Source organism: Centroberyx affinis, unplaced genomic scaffold (assembly GCF_046629955.1).
Source record: "Centroberyx affinis isolate AG114_WGS23_722 - 3 ecotype Tasmania unplaced genomic scaffold, CSIRO-AGI_Caff_v1 ptg005465l_1, whole genome shotgun sequence".
NCBI classification, from domain to species: Eukaryota; Metazoa; Chordata; class Actinopteri; order Beryciformes; family Berycidae; genus Centroberyx; species Centroberyx affinis.
Window position 1 is genome coordinate 4965 of NW_027282738.1, and position 14904 is coordinate 19868.

The window sequence follows — 14904 nt, forward strand, 5'->3', positions numbered from 1 at the left end:
TTGCTGGTAGTGGAAGTCTGGGCTACAGATGCGGCGTATCCTGTTAAACTGACTGACTGGGTGGATATAGGACAATGTTGGTCAAGCCTATGAGGCATTCAGCACAGTGGGTCTTGTATCTTTCTTTCTTTCTTTCCTTCTTTCTTGACTACGATGGGTAAAGCGTGGGCAGCTTGCCAGTCTGCAGGTTTTAGCAGAGCACATTCTTTTCTCAACACCTACACATATTGAACTCTCTGGGGTCAATGTCATCTCAACACATTTCGTGGCATGAGCACCAAGTGTGTGGAAATGGTGTTACTGATAGAGCCGTTTCTCAAGAGGTGAATCAAGTGTCTCCTGCTCAGTATGACTATGATTATTTTTAAGGTCTTGTACCGCTCCATCCTACTTCACAAACTGTACAATTTTGAACACTAGAAAAATCTTCAGGCTCAGGAATGTGTTTTCTACAGCACCATGAGCATATACATTTTTAACATGGGTGGGAATTGAATTCAGGGCACTAACTGCACCTCTTCTTCACTGCTGTTGTTGTACAATACATTAGTATGAACTGTGTTATTATGCAAGTTATATGTCTGCACCATTGCCACCAAAACAAACCCTTGTCTTTGCTACTGTACCGGCTGAATAAAGTTATTCTAATTCTGAATATTTTGTTCTGGTTCTGTCCTTTTTTCCAGATAAACCCAAAAGATGAAATGAAGAATAAAGAATGATTCTTAAAGAGCATTAGTTTATTTTCCACAGGTTACTTCAGAAACAGGATAATTATATACAAAATCTGGAATGTTGGATAAATGCATATCAATCATCATCTTACTGTAGCTGTTTCCAGAGAAACCTTAGAAATACTAGCTATACATTAAAAGGGTTGCCTCTGCATTGCAATTTATTGCTGGTTTTACAAACTCCGGTCACTAATGCCATTATTAATTCTTCTTTTCTCACTTTTTAAAAGTATTTACATTTTGATTAGTACGGTCTAAAATTCACAGGAGACTGCTAAATAAATAAGAACAATATGGGAGCATAAAAAAAAGAGACCAACTTGGATGAAGAAAATGTGACAACAGGTTCTCTCCCTAGATTGTCTACATTGTCAGACTGTATGTTTTCGCTGTGAATATAAAGAAAGTGACCATTACCCCAGAAAAAAAACAGATATTTTTCCTATTCTTACAGAATCAAAAGAAAATGACTTACAAAAATTAGCACAAATAATAAAAACAATGATCTAATCTGTTTAATATACAATATGCTGTAGGAAAATTTTGGGGAAACGCACGTGTTTTAATGTCATTTGCCTCTTCTTAAAATTTAAAGCCTTTTTAGCTTCAGTTTAAAAATTAAGGGTACAGCTTCACTTAGAGCAACCTTTAATAAACATAATGATAAAAATAATGAGATAAAAAACGTAGCCAATTACCACAGTGTTGTCGTTTCAGTTTGACAGTGCCACCAGTATAATACATGGATCAAACTGACTTACAGGAACAGTACAGTGGATGACAGTCTGCAGCATACAAGCTGTGACAGAATGGCATTTGCTGAATCATTGTGGGGGGGGCAAAAACACAATAATATATTGTACATGTAATTCAGTGGTCGCAAACATACTGCTGGAATTTGTGGGGCCGTTGCTCGGTACGTGAATTCAATCATTTCCATGTCTTTTGGAAACACGTCTCATGGAAAAACGATTTGCCACTGAATGAACAGACTCAACAGGGTGATTCCATGCAAACAACAGGTACGTACATGTAAATTTGATCACATCAAGTGGACATAGCATTGCATTTTATCTTCTTACACATTCAACAAACATTACGAATGAAATATTTTGCGATCGCAGCTTCGATTGGATTAGTTTTCCAATAGTGTAGAGGTTGATTTTTTTTTTTTTTTGCACAAATTAACATTACAAAGTTATGGTATTCTAAGCAACTAAAGCTTTGAGAACAGAAACTCGGTTACAAGCTGGTAAAAAGCCTCGGGGCAGAGTGACGAGAACATTCACTGTTACACAATGCAGAGGAATAAAATTTCTTGGAGGAAACAAACGGCACTAGGCCTACATATCTCCTGTGCCATTTCGTTACAAAAAGATTCTTCTCACAATATAAAAAATCATGTAAAACCATCAGGGATTACTAAAAGTTTGTGTGTGTGTGTTTTGTTTTAAAAATGCTATCTGATGTTTTTTTTTCTGAATGAAAATAAAGGCTTCTACTATTGCTCTTAAGCCGTTATGCTGCAAATGTTCTCATAAGAGTGATTCATAAGTGAGTATTGCTTGGGTCTCGGGGTAAAGGGGTCCCCCCCCTGTTCAAACAGCTCAAGGTCTATGGCACTTGACAACTTGCTTCTCCCCACTCAATTCTCTGTACAGCAAAAGGAAACCAGAACGAGACACTGCTCCAACGTGATGGGTACAAAGCGTGGCGTAACATCCTTTTGTTGTTTTTGTTTTACAGACACAAAAGGCAAACTGTGGTCTTTTCCCCCACATCAAAATAAAACGTTGCCAGACACTGACACCCTCGCCTGTTCAGACGAAGCCCTTTTAAAACCACAGAGGCCCAAGCTTGACCCGTTCCGATTCAGACCCCGTTCTCGCGTTGTCTCCTGCGCTCACCCTCTTGTACACAATTTCCAAACGTGCTTTGGTTAAACTAGCGTAACCACCACATCTCTTCCTGGTTTTCGACAAAAACCTGCAACTGGCAAGGCGGATTAAGGCCGAGCGGACACACAGTAACTTCGCAACTCTCGCCGTTCCTACCCCCACCCCGACGTTTGACGCTTCCGTTCCGTATTCCAGTCTCAGAAAAAAAAAAACGCAAAATCACATGTGGACGTTTTTATCAGCATCTGAGAAGGTGCGATTCACTCTGGTTGTGAAGGATTTTCGTTCACAAATAAGCCGGTGACAGCATAGGAAGTGAAGTGATATGCCAAGCAGGTACAGCGGAGTCGGACGATGCAGGTTTTATGGTGCCAGAGGCGGATGATGATTTGCTCTTCATCTCATTCGGGCTCTTTCGATCTTGCCAGGAAAAACAACAACAATTCTTTTCCCAAACAAAAAACAAAAACAAAAAAAAACAAAAACACCACCATGTTCTACATTCGTCTTCACAAAAAAAGCACATAACACTGTCCCCCATATCAGATCACACAGCAGACCAGTAAGTGGTTTCAACTTCTTAAATTAAAAAAAAAAAAAAGTCATGACCAAAAAAAAGAAAGGCAAACTGGATGACAAAAGAGAGGGAGCCCTGCCCCCTAGTGGTCAGCTACAATTCATGCTCCTCCTCCTCCCACAGAAATAAAACTCATGATGAAGGGTTAATGAGTTGTCGACTTGAAAAAAGAAAGATCTGTACAGAGACCACAGTAATTATTTGCGTCAGAGCAGGTCATATCCTCGGCTTCCTCTATAGAAAAATACATACCACAGTGATGGCCTTTTGAGGACGCGTGCTTCCAAGATGTTTGCCCCCCACCCCCTCCCTCCTCTCCTCTCCTCAATCCACTACATTCAGTGGTTTTTCCCCCCGTTATATCAAGGCTCTGAAGATCTCTTGTTATAAATAGTCCCCGGCAGGTATCGATAAACCAGTCTCTCTCTGTGTATAAAAATACGAGAAGTCAGCATAAATGTCTGCGTTTCTTGTCTGCGTCTCGCGTCCGAAGCGGAGGTCAGTTTCTCTTATGCGAGCGCGTCTCTGATGATGATCAAATCCACAGTGCTGGGAAACGTCTTCAGGAGGGAGACCGCGTTCCCGTGATCCATATTCACAAAGCTGTATCCGTTTGCCTGTAAGAAGCCGTATTTGTGGTTAACATGTTGAAAGATCCTCACTTGGGAGACTTTTAACTAACTCACTTTGTGTGTTTTGTGACTTTTTTTTTTTTAGCAGCGTACCTGGATAATTTTATCTCCCGGCTGAAGGATCTTGGATGCAGGTCCGTCAGGCTGGACCCTTGTCACAAATATACCCTAAAACGATATGGGAAATATTCCATCAGTTACATACATAGCAGTCACAGAGTTGTACATAATGGACGAAACACCTCAAGGCGTTCTTGTTAAGTGTAAGTCGGTAAGAAACGAGATCTAGAGGGGATGTACATTGTCATCTGGACGGAAGGGGTTTCCCCGGCCTCCCACTCCTCCCGATATACTGAAACCCAGCTCAGGATTCTTCTCCACTTTCACACGGATCTGAAACACACCCACATACTTTCGTTAGCCATTTACATACAGTCACTTAACTGTTTATTACATACTGGTTACATATTAGGCTTGAAAATCCATACAGGGTATTTCACAAGGACAAAAGCTACTTGTTAAAGTTTCGTTAGTTATTTAAAAGAAAGAAAAAAATGACTTAAATGGGTCTTACAAATGCGCTTAATCAAACATCAGGAAAGCCTATTTTTCATTGATCTACCCGTCTTAGTTTCTTTTTAGCCAGCTTGTAGTGAAACCAATATCCTGAAAATCATCTTTCAGCAAGTCACGATTTCCTTTGTGCACACACACACACACACACACACACACACACACACACACACATACACCGTCCTTCACCTCTTGCTGCATTGAGTCGTGCGGGAGGCGTGGCGGCCCCTGGGACTGCTGGGAGACTTTGAGCATCAGGTAATCAATGAGCTGCTCTCTGGAGGGGTGGCGGGCCATGGGCGCCTGGCTCATCTGAGGGCGAGCGGAAGGGCCCATCTGACCGTTCATTAAAGGCACCTGTGTGAGACAGAAACACACATCGACAGACGAGAGAGAACAGAAAGTCAAGCGGTGATCACTTCTTCTTTTGACTTCAGAATGAGCTGCTGATTTATCCCCCACTCCCTCCTCAGGATTGAGTCAAGGGGAATGCCTCTACTGACTCATCACCTGGAACTACAATGTTCTCACAATCAATTGGCCTCCAGCACACGGGACGAAGTGCACACATAATTCAACTAAATTTATCAGATTGCAATGGCTTGAACAGTGAAATTCAATTTGTGTGAATCATAAAAACTGATCTACTCTGAGGTAAACAGAATCTGCAGGTACCAAATAAATCCTGTTTTGCCCTCAAGTGGGGGTCAACACTCTCTGACAGAGCTGAACCAACAGCACCAAGCAGGAGGGATGCAGGCATGCAGTACTACTATACTGCAGGGGGAAGAATGGAGAAACTGTATGTCTATTATAAGACAAATATTACAACACCCGACACATAGTTAATTATAAATACATCATGAATTAAAATATCTGAAGACATTTGGTTTTACGGAATGTGTTAGACGTATCATTGGTCGTATATCCCACCATCTACACACACCCAGACAGCTCTGCAATTTAAATTTCCAAAAATACATCTTTTTAGCTTGAAATTTCCATGTCAAAATCATTTGTTGCTGGGTTTTCAACTTTGACAGGTATTAGGCCTACTTTTCTGTGGGGGTCCATGGTGTAGCTCTGCTGCCCTTGGGAACCAAACACATCATCCTGAAAGGGAAGAGAGAGACAGCGATTAACATTCTGCCCTAATCTCACTCTCTAAAGCTCGTGTGTCATTGGAGCTCACTCGCAAAAAAAACAGGATAACTGACACCCCAGACAATTAGGTAATGACATGAGAATTTTTCATGTCTCGTAATCCCATTAGTCAGGCGGGTGTTGATTTAGAAGAGGAAAGCTGCACATCTGATTAAGACAAACTGCGATGAAAAACTGAGATTAAACTGTTAGTCAATTCAGACACTAAGCACAACATAACTCTAAATATATATATACATATATTGTAAATGTAAAGGAGGCAATGGATACACAACATTCTCAGACAGTATAAAGCTGTCATTTCCACAGATTTCGATACCCAACATTTTATTATTCAGCTAGACACACTCTCCCACCACTTACCTTCACAAACACAGTTTTCATCCCCACACACAAAGTGAAAGGTTATGAAGTGATTCTGAAGTGATCAAAAGTAGGAGTGAAGATGATGAATGATTAAGACGATGATTGAAAGTGCCATTAAAGGGGAAGGGAAATCATGGCTGCTGAGATGCATTGCAATCACAGGCTCTAACCTACAGGAGCACAGTGTTTTTTGATTGGAGTGTGGCAGGGTGGAGGGTGAAGCACAGGGATAATGACTCAGACATCAGAGTGTCTGCCAGGTTTAAAAGGGGGGTGTTTTGTACCATACAACATAATAGCAATATTGCATATCTGATTGAGAACTTGGATGCAATTCAAGGAAGGCTTTCTTTACTAAGAGATCGACCTAAATAACTTGGTTTCCCTCAAACATGCCTGTTACATCCCGGCTAAATACGCCACTTTTTGTTGCCAGTTGGATTCTATTACAAGAATATACACACCATATACATGTGTCACTAGAAAGGAAAGTCTCCCAAACGACAATAACACAACCGAAACAATTGTTTATCTTTTCCTTTCATTACTGGAATAAAAAGCACTAGAAACTGCAATCAATAATGACGTTGATCTATCTGTAAAGTCAGCTTTCAGTTACAGTATGTCAATGCCTCTCTCTCTGATATGACCATGGATGTACTAAGGTCAGCTAACCCAATTTTATGATGGTACAAAGAGTGAGGCCCCTTTTAAACAGGTCTATTTGCATTATACTGAGGGCGCTTTCTGACTGGGTCCTTTTGAAAATCTGTTTCAAGACCGTGGATACAAACAAACCCTGTCCCGTTAGTATAGCTGTCCCGTTTGGTTTCACACCGACAGCTGTCAAATGATGTCTGTCCCGTTTTGATTCATGACGCGACATTAATTTAGGGAACAAAACATGGCTGTATACGTGTATCACTGTTGAGTTCTTTTCCTGGTCTCAGTGTGATTACTTTCAGACTGATGGGAAACGAAATCAGTCTCCGTTGCAATTGAGCCGAGTCCTCCTCTGCCAGGCGGACCCGGTCCCGCTAGTCTGTTTCGGAACAAGTCGCAATTTCACTTTCACAATTGTCAAAAGAAACCGTGACAAGGAGGTAAATTAACTTTTTTTTCGAAACAAACTAGCCAAGTGGACCCAGTCTGAACGCACCCCAGGAGGAGCTAAACAAAAACCCTGTTAGAATCCATCCATTTTTCCCTCTGAGAAGACATCACATGTATTAGAGAGGGTTCATGGTGGTGACAAATCACATGTGGGCAGACTTTCACTTATCCAAAAAGGACAAGTGAGAGACCGCTTCTGAACAACAGTGATCACTTCTCAAGTTCTAGGAAAGAAGGAAATAGGTATTTCCTTCTTTTTGGAGGATGTGAAACTAGCAGGAGCTGGAAGTCCTGGCTTAGTAGGAGCTGCAGTAGCTAGCTACAAGTCACAGTACTCACACAGAAGCCCAAAGCTCCGTAGGGCTGTCCGTCTCTGGCACTAAAGACCAGAGACCCTTGGCTGGCATGCATATCCCTAGAGCTGCCGTAGTGAGACCAGCTCAGCGGGGCAAAATTGGAATTATAGGACCGAGACAGCACATTCTGAACAGAGGGACAACATGGAACAGCCAACGCCAACCGACATGTCAGTGGTGGCCATGCGATCCACCAAATGAGTGATGACATAAAATACATAACAAAGTTTACAGCATACAGCACAGACAAACATGCAGTGAATCACAAATATCTGGCATACAGTTGAGTTAGTAGGCTTTAGCAGTTTGTTTACTTGGCACTTCCACATTAAAAAGGGGCAAAGTAAAGGCTTCTTACTCACATGCTGTTATAAGAATACACAATAATCTTCTATGTTAATCTAATAGTTGAACACCTAAGACTTTGGCCTGTAAAGATGAACACATTCAAACTGTTGGTCCCACCACCCTGATCTACTGGTCACAGGGAAGCCGGTTAAACCATGTCACTCATGAACACAAGGTTTAAGACCAACCTGGATAAAAAAAAAGTGCCAGATAATGAACGGTAGAGAGACACAGTATTTCTTTTAGCACTGAACTGGCAATGACTCATGAGTATTTTATCATAGCAGTATTCTTTACCTTCTCCAATTTCTTGGCCTCAATGTGACGCATCACCTGGTCTCTCCAGTCGGATGGTACCCTTCCTGCTCCAACGCCTCCTGGTACCGCTCCGGGCCCGTCCAGCAGCGAGTGCTCAGACTTCACCCTGGTGTTGGGCCTCTTGCTGGGGCTGCTGTGCTGGTAGTTGAAGTCACTGACAGACATGGTCCTCTCTGGCAGCTCGTGGGGCTGCGGCCTGGCGCTGTGCGGCCTGGGGGCTCCGGGTACATCGATGCTGTAAGTGCGAGCGGAGAGGGGCCTCTGCATGGCCTGGCTCATTGCCAGCGGCCCCCTGCCAAGAGTGTGAATGTCCCTGTATGTCATGTACTCTCCCTCAGACACCTGCATGCGCCTTGGGTCGCCCATAGAGGCTGTGGAGGAGCTGCTGCTTTGCCTCTGCAGAGTGCTGCTTCTAGGCTGGCCACCAGAGGACTGGAGTCTTTCCTTGGCCCACATGTCCCCAGAGGGTTTGGGCCCCATGGGAGGTCCCCTCTGCTGGGGCTGCAGAGGGAAGGGAGGCGCCTGATTACGGTTGGAGTAATTGGTGTTGGCTAGTGAATGTTGAGGTGGAGGGAGGTAGCCTTGGTGCTCTGGGGGCATGGGCGTCCTCTGGGCCCAGAGGCCCTCTTTAGGCATGGCACTGCTTGTGTACTGGATATTGTACTGAGGGGGAGGGATACCCATGGCCATGCTGGAGGAGACTGGGTATCTGCCGGTGCTGGCAGGGGGCTTGGAGGAGCTGGAGAGCAGGTCGGAGGAGGATGCAGAGGAGCTGGGGTAGACCTGGAGAGTCTGGTCGTTGAGTAAGGAAGCCGACTTGCTCCTGACGATGCTCTGGCCCTGAGCTCCAGGTCCGGCTCCAGTCCCCCTGCTAACCGCCCCCGCATCGCAGGAGTCATCCCCATCGATGGAGTACAGCTTCATGCCCCCCGTCTCTATGTTGGTGATACTGTGAGACTTCATCACCTGAGGAGGGGGGCACCTTTTCTCTGGGGACAATTCCTCTGTGCTGCGAGATAGAGACATGTCACTGCTGGCTGTCACTCCTGTCGAGGCCATATGCACCACAGATGTCTCGACTCTCATTGGTGACATCGCTTGGCTTTTGTTCCCCAGACTATTGAAGCAGTCACCAACCTGCTGGTTACCATTTTCTAAATGGTCGATGTTGTCATTGCTAAAGCCCTGCTTGTTATTCAAGTCCTCCTTGGCTATGGAACCATTCTTGGTTTTGTCCAAGTCGTCCAGCTGAACCATATTGTCAGTCGGCAGCTTGGACACGTTCATATTGATCTGGTCCCACTTTGTGTAGGCGTCTCCCATGCCGTTATTGATGCCTTTCTCAATGAACGCCAGTCTGGCTTCCATGGAGAGGTCATAGTCGCCCATTTTTTCTGGCTGGGTCTGCTGGGTTTTCAACAGGGCCTGCAGGGACATGTCTGAACCATTACCATTATGGAGGAGAGGAGTTGTGTCTTTACGCTGGTTCATATTCTCATCTTCTTGCCTAGAACACAGAACAAGGGGGTGATACGTTTTGTTACGACAGTACATTGTTACAGAGTTTTAAGTAGAAACATGAGGAATGGCTCTCCTGGTATGCTGACATGTTGAAGAATGGTACTCTACCGGCTCTTGGGTAGGAAGGGCATCTTGGCCTCTCTCTCTGGGGTGCAAAGGGAGTTGTCCTGGCTGCTGTCAGTGGTCAGAGACACAGAGTCAGACATGCGTGACGGGGATGAACAATTACTGTTGTTCTGGTTGCTGTTGGCCACTGTGTCATCCAGCAAAGAGTCTGCGTCTTTCCCATCATCTGTTAACCAAAAAGAAAATCACTGTCAGTGTACAGTAACTGTATCTATATTCTGTCTATGGTCAATTTCTTTTGCCAATTAAAATACAAAATTGCCAAGAATGCAAGCAAGAATGCCACAAATCCTTTTTATCTTACCTTTTTTGTCCTTACTTAAGGTCACAACTTTAGGTTGGTTGATGGAGATCTCAATAAGAGGGGGCCTCATCTCTGCTATTTTCATCTCCTCTTCTTCATCTGACAGCTCCTCTGAGTCCTAGAGACAAAGACAAAATGTTTAATTTATACACCCATCGGCTGCATTTTTCATTTGAAACTTACATAGCTCACTTCCTATTATTTGTTTGTGAAACTGCAAGAACTCTTAATCAGTTCGAACACTGAATGTCTGTTGTACCTCCAATGTGTCCTCGTGGTTCATCAAGGAAACCTCGGGGGAGTTGAGTGGGGCTTTCTGGGAGCTGTAAGACTCTGACATGTCTTTACAGTCAGGGGTGGAGGAGTTCTGAGCAGATGTGTTGGTTGATAATTTGGGCTCTGCCTCCATTGCCTTGCCATTGGCACAGGGGGCCTCTATCACCTGCGCGAAAACAAAGTCCAGATGGCAAGTTATATAACAAAAATGTTCTTTCATTGGTAATTAGCAATTAGTTAATTACAATGAAATTATGCTTTGTATCTGTTATTAATGCAACTTACAAACAATGCAAGTTAAAATAAACAGTACACTAAAACCTAATCAACTAATCTAATCATCTAATTTTGTATTAATTCAACTTCATGAAAAAACAACTAATATAGAAAATGCACAGTGTAATCAGACACATTTGAGTGTAGTATTGTTTGTTATCAAGGGGGAACTGAAGTGAGGTACATAAAAGTAGACAAGTGATGCTGAAGCCAACCTTGACTCCCACGTCCTGCACTCCAATGTGGTTCCGCTCACTGGGCTTCGCCTCTTTCCCCGACTCGTCACTTGACTCATCCTCCCTAAGTCTGTGAGCCACGGACTGGGCCGTCTTCACCATGTTCTTCAACTCGTCTGGGTATGGTGTCGGGTAGCGCTTCAGGTTCCCCTCCTGGAAGAGCGGAAAACAGACTAGACGTTAAAAGAGGTTTGATTGGTTGCAGTTTTCGGCAGGACGGGCACTGGGAGAGGTGAAACGGTACGACTGACAGCTTGAGAGGCGATGGGCCCACCAAGGCTGCCCTCCACACTCCTTTCTGCCAGACTGCCATATTGCACCAGAGGAACACAGAGGACAGTGTAATTGGTGGAAAAATGATTCAGAGTGTGTACCTAAGAAGATCCTGGCTGCTTGCATTTCAAACACACACACCAGTCGGTGCAGGCAATAACATACAGACACATCCTTCTTAGATACAAGAGAGAGGCAAATTTGTTACAGGTCATGAGGCTTTTGCTCAGAGCCTTCTGACAAACCAACTAAACATCCTACATTTCCCAATAGCAAAATGTATTTAAAGAAGTAAAAGAGGAGAGTATTTTAAAATGTTGACAAAGAAAAGCTATAATATGAAGAATGATCACCACTAAATTATGTCACCTTTCGAATTTGGATTTTCCATCTGTAAACATCAAAACAGAAAAAGTCTATTTACCTTTCCTCTGTGTGCGTGTGTGTGTGTGTGTGTGTGTGTGTGTGTGTATATGTGCACAGAGTCAAATGTGTAGCACTAACCCGTGGGGGCGTCTCCCTCTCATCCTTGTCCTCGTCACACTCAAAGGCCACCTGAGCTCGCTGCTTGCGCTGCTCCTCCCACAGAGAGGGGTTGAAGCTCTCCGAGTCAGAGTTGGGAATGTCTGAAGAGAGGCAGAAACAAGAACAAGACAAAATGACTTAAACTACATTAAATGCAACAGCCAGTTCTCTAATATTAGTGGGCTCCAGCAGCAGAAATCTCCCTTACATTCACACAACATGGACATCAAAATCACATATACTGAGATATTAACATCAAGTCCTACAAAAGTGTTTGTATGCTTGTGAAATGTCTGTGGTTTAAGCTTTAAGATGAAAAATGTGTTGAAGATACTGTAGTAAAAATGATCTCTATTTCTCATGAACCACTGGCCTTTGTTGTCCTCGCCCACTGAGTTAAATTTGTGTAATTATGGAATTTGACCATGAGATGGCACTCAGTTCACATGAGGTAAGTAAATAAATTGAAGGAGCTGTAGAGGAACTTAACACATTTTATGTAAAGGATTGACATAAGATCAAGATGCTGTTTGAATTATTAAGTGCAATTAGGATAACCTCAAGCATACAACTATATGTTGCTGTTCATGACAAAAAAAACCCTCTGGCAGAAACTGCCTGTCAATCAATTTAACTATTTTCAAGTTGTAACTACTATGTTAGACATATGATTTTTACAACTACTTATGTCTCCTAAATGCTGTCAGAGGGAGGAGGAAGGCCGTGATTACTTATCAATCATACTGTCAATGATTGGTGGTGATGGCAGTGGTGGTTGTGATAATGATGACTATTTGTGTTATGCTGCTTGCCTGAACTCTGCATCAACATTCTGCATTGGTGACTCTTATAATTGTGACGGTCAGTCTTTTGTTTTTATGTAACGGTGTTTTAATACTTGCTGCAACACTAATTTCCCATTGGGACAAACAAAGTTGAAACTTGAATAACAGTATGAGTAGAAATATGCTATCTAATTTGTTTGGATGCAAATATGTACATATACATACATACATATATACATACATATGTGTACACTTTAGTGCATGTGTGTGTATAATATATACATATATATATATATATATTATACACACACACGCACTAAAGTGTAGGGCACTTTTATCACAATTTTCAGCATTTTTGCACATTTTCAGTACATTAATAAATAGTTTTAGCAACATTATGCTGGCTAGTTAATTACTGGATTCATTTTCTCTGTGTTGTTTATGCCCAAAGATGGCTCACTGTACTTGCTGTGCTGTCAGTTAATGTGTGAAATAGCCTTCTTTACCCTCAATTTTGACTTGTCAGTGTAGATGCACAAAGACAAGGATACATAAACAACATTATATTCAATCTGCACGAACAAGTTTGTAAACCTGACATGCTTGTGATCACATTTAAAGTTTATGACTGTAACTAAACTCTGAGAAATGAACTACTAATTGGAAAACAGGGTAACGCTGTGGAGGAAATGCCAACTACTAACCAACTACTGAGGTGATCTAAATGTGTTCACTCCCAGCTGACATCAACTGACACAATTCACAACACACATGATTGCAAGAATACTGTCTATAATTGATCACACTATGACTAACCATGCCAGCAATAAAAACGATTAGTCAGGGACTCGGATGTAAACTTACAGTGGCTAATGTGAGGTACGTCACCTGATGTGTATGCTCCATGCCAATAAGTTGTAAAACATAATTATCTCATTCATCAAAAATGCCTCCTAAGGCCCTGACTTCTGACAGCTTTTGAGGAAAACAAGAGGAAACAGACAAAGCTCCCTGGAAAGAGACCTGACGGATAACCATCTATAACAATCTATAACTATTCCAACTGACTTCAACAGAACTTGTAGGGGGGCGTTTCTGGTAGTGTCATACTTTGCCAACACTGTGGCAAATATTAAGCAGTGACTCACCACCATTACAGTGGAAAAGAAGACGTCTTTTATGTGCTACATCTGTAAGTTATATCTGTTTTTAAAGGAAAGTGTATATACTGTATGTATATTATCAATCTATGATGTTCAATGCATTTCAGGACTTATTTTGTGATGACGTGTTGAAATTGACCTTTTTGTTGTATCCACTTTCCCTCATCCTGCCTTGTCTGCCTCTACTTTAGTTAATGATTTCCAACATTTCCCATAATAACAAGGCCTGTGGCTTCAATTCTGAGGGACTGACACCAAGACCTGATGTTTACTGTGGATGCTTTAGATCACTGAAGAATATTAACCTCCACTGTAGCTGTCTGGTAATATCTCGTCATGTCATTGATGTTTGGCTACTTCTCCACGGGAATAAGAAAAATACCACCAAACAACAAAATGGACCCGGGAACGCGAGGTACGTCACCAATAGTTTTCTTCCTTTAAGGCTCAATCCTGCTCTGGAGCAGCTGAGCTGCTTGAACAATGTTCATTGCCACAATTACTCTTACAAGGAGTTTAAAGTTGGTTGCTAGGAGACAGGTTAAGACAGTTTAATCTCTGCCCCTTCAGAATCTATTACTTTTCAATTTTAAGATTTTCACTGAGTAACGACACATTTATTTCACCAGAAATGTCCAAAGCAGAGGTTTATCAATCAAGTCTTAATTTTTTTTTTTTAGTTTTTTTTTTTAAATCATGCTTATTATGCCTATGACTTTTTTCTGATTTGAACATTTTCTTTATTTAGAGAAGAAATGATAAGCCAAAACCAGTGCGTGTGCAAATTCCTCTCAAGCTAAGATACAACAGGCTCAGTGTGAGCTGCCTGGCACACTGGGGTAATAGGAAACCAAACCAAACTAACAGATGCTTGAGAAGAGACAAAGACTAAAGACTGGTGTTTCTTGTGCAGCCTCCTTCTCAGATAACAAGGTCCCTGATACAGTATACATTCAAGGTAGCTTCCAGGTTACGTCCAAGAATCACACGTTCTACTAAGATAAAGACCGGGGTCCACATCACCAGAGACTGTATGCAATGGCAATGTGTGGGTATATGGCACCAAGACTGCACATAATGAACATGAAGCTTTGTGTGGTTTTACAGACAGTGGGTACTCAGTATTCAGTGATTGGCTGGGTATCGATTGAAAATTTCTAAACACTCAAGTGTGGTTTGTTGTGTCTGGCATGCAAGTCTTGCTCTTATTATGTACACAAGTACAGCTGTATACAATAGGATGGATGGAGATTTATTTTGAGGAAAAGTAAATGCCCAGCCCTACTGTATTGCTAAGCTTTGACTGGTGAAAACAGCAAGTCAGAAACATTTACATGACT

At 42.4% G+C, this 14904-nt stretch overlaps 1 protein-coding gene across 2 annotated transcripts in view; it reads right to left on the reverse strand.

Moving 5' to 3' along the window:
• Positions 1 to 728: 728 nt before the first annotated feature.
• Positions 729 to 14904, reverse strand: part of erbin (erbb2 interacting protein) — a 28049-nt gene continuing 13873 nt past the window's right edge. Inside the window, exons 10-21 of one of the 2 annotated variants that reach the window (XM_071546813.1) lie at positions 11596 to 11717; positions 10798 to 10971; positions 10290 to 10472; positions 10031 to 10148; positions 9709 to 9892; positions 8059 to 9586; positions 7397 to 7540; positions 5471 to 5527; positions 4604 to 4771; positions 4142 to 4234; positions 3935 to 4009; positions 729 to 3826 (exon numbers count right to left, since the gene is read on the reverse strand). In XM_071546813.1, coding sequence (XP_071402914.1) covers positions 3719 to 3826; positions 3935 to 4009; positions 4142 to 4234; positions 4604 to 4771; positions 5471 to 5527; positions 7397 to 7540; positions 8059 to 9586; positions 9709 to 9892; positions 10031 to 10148; positions 10290 to 10472; positions 10798 to 10971; positions 11596 to 11717 — 2954 coding nt within the window. In that variant the 3' untranslated portion in view covers positions 729 to 3718. The remainder of the gene's footprint in view (positions 3827 to 3934; positions 4010 to 4141; positions 4235 to 4603; positions 4772 to 5470; positions 5528 to 7396; positions 7541 to 8058; positions 9587 to 9708; positions 9893 to 10030; positions 10149 to 10289; positions 10473 to 10797; positions 10972 to 11595; positions 11718 to 14904) is intronic. The other variant, XM_071546814.1, reaches the window with a different exon arrangement.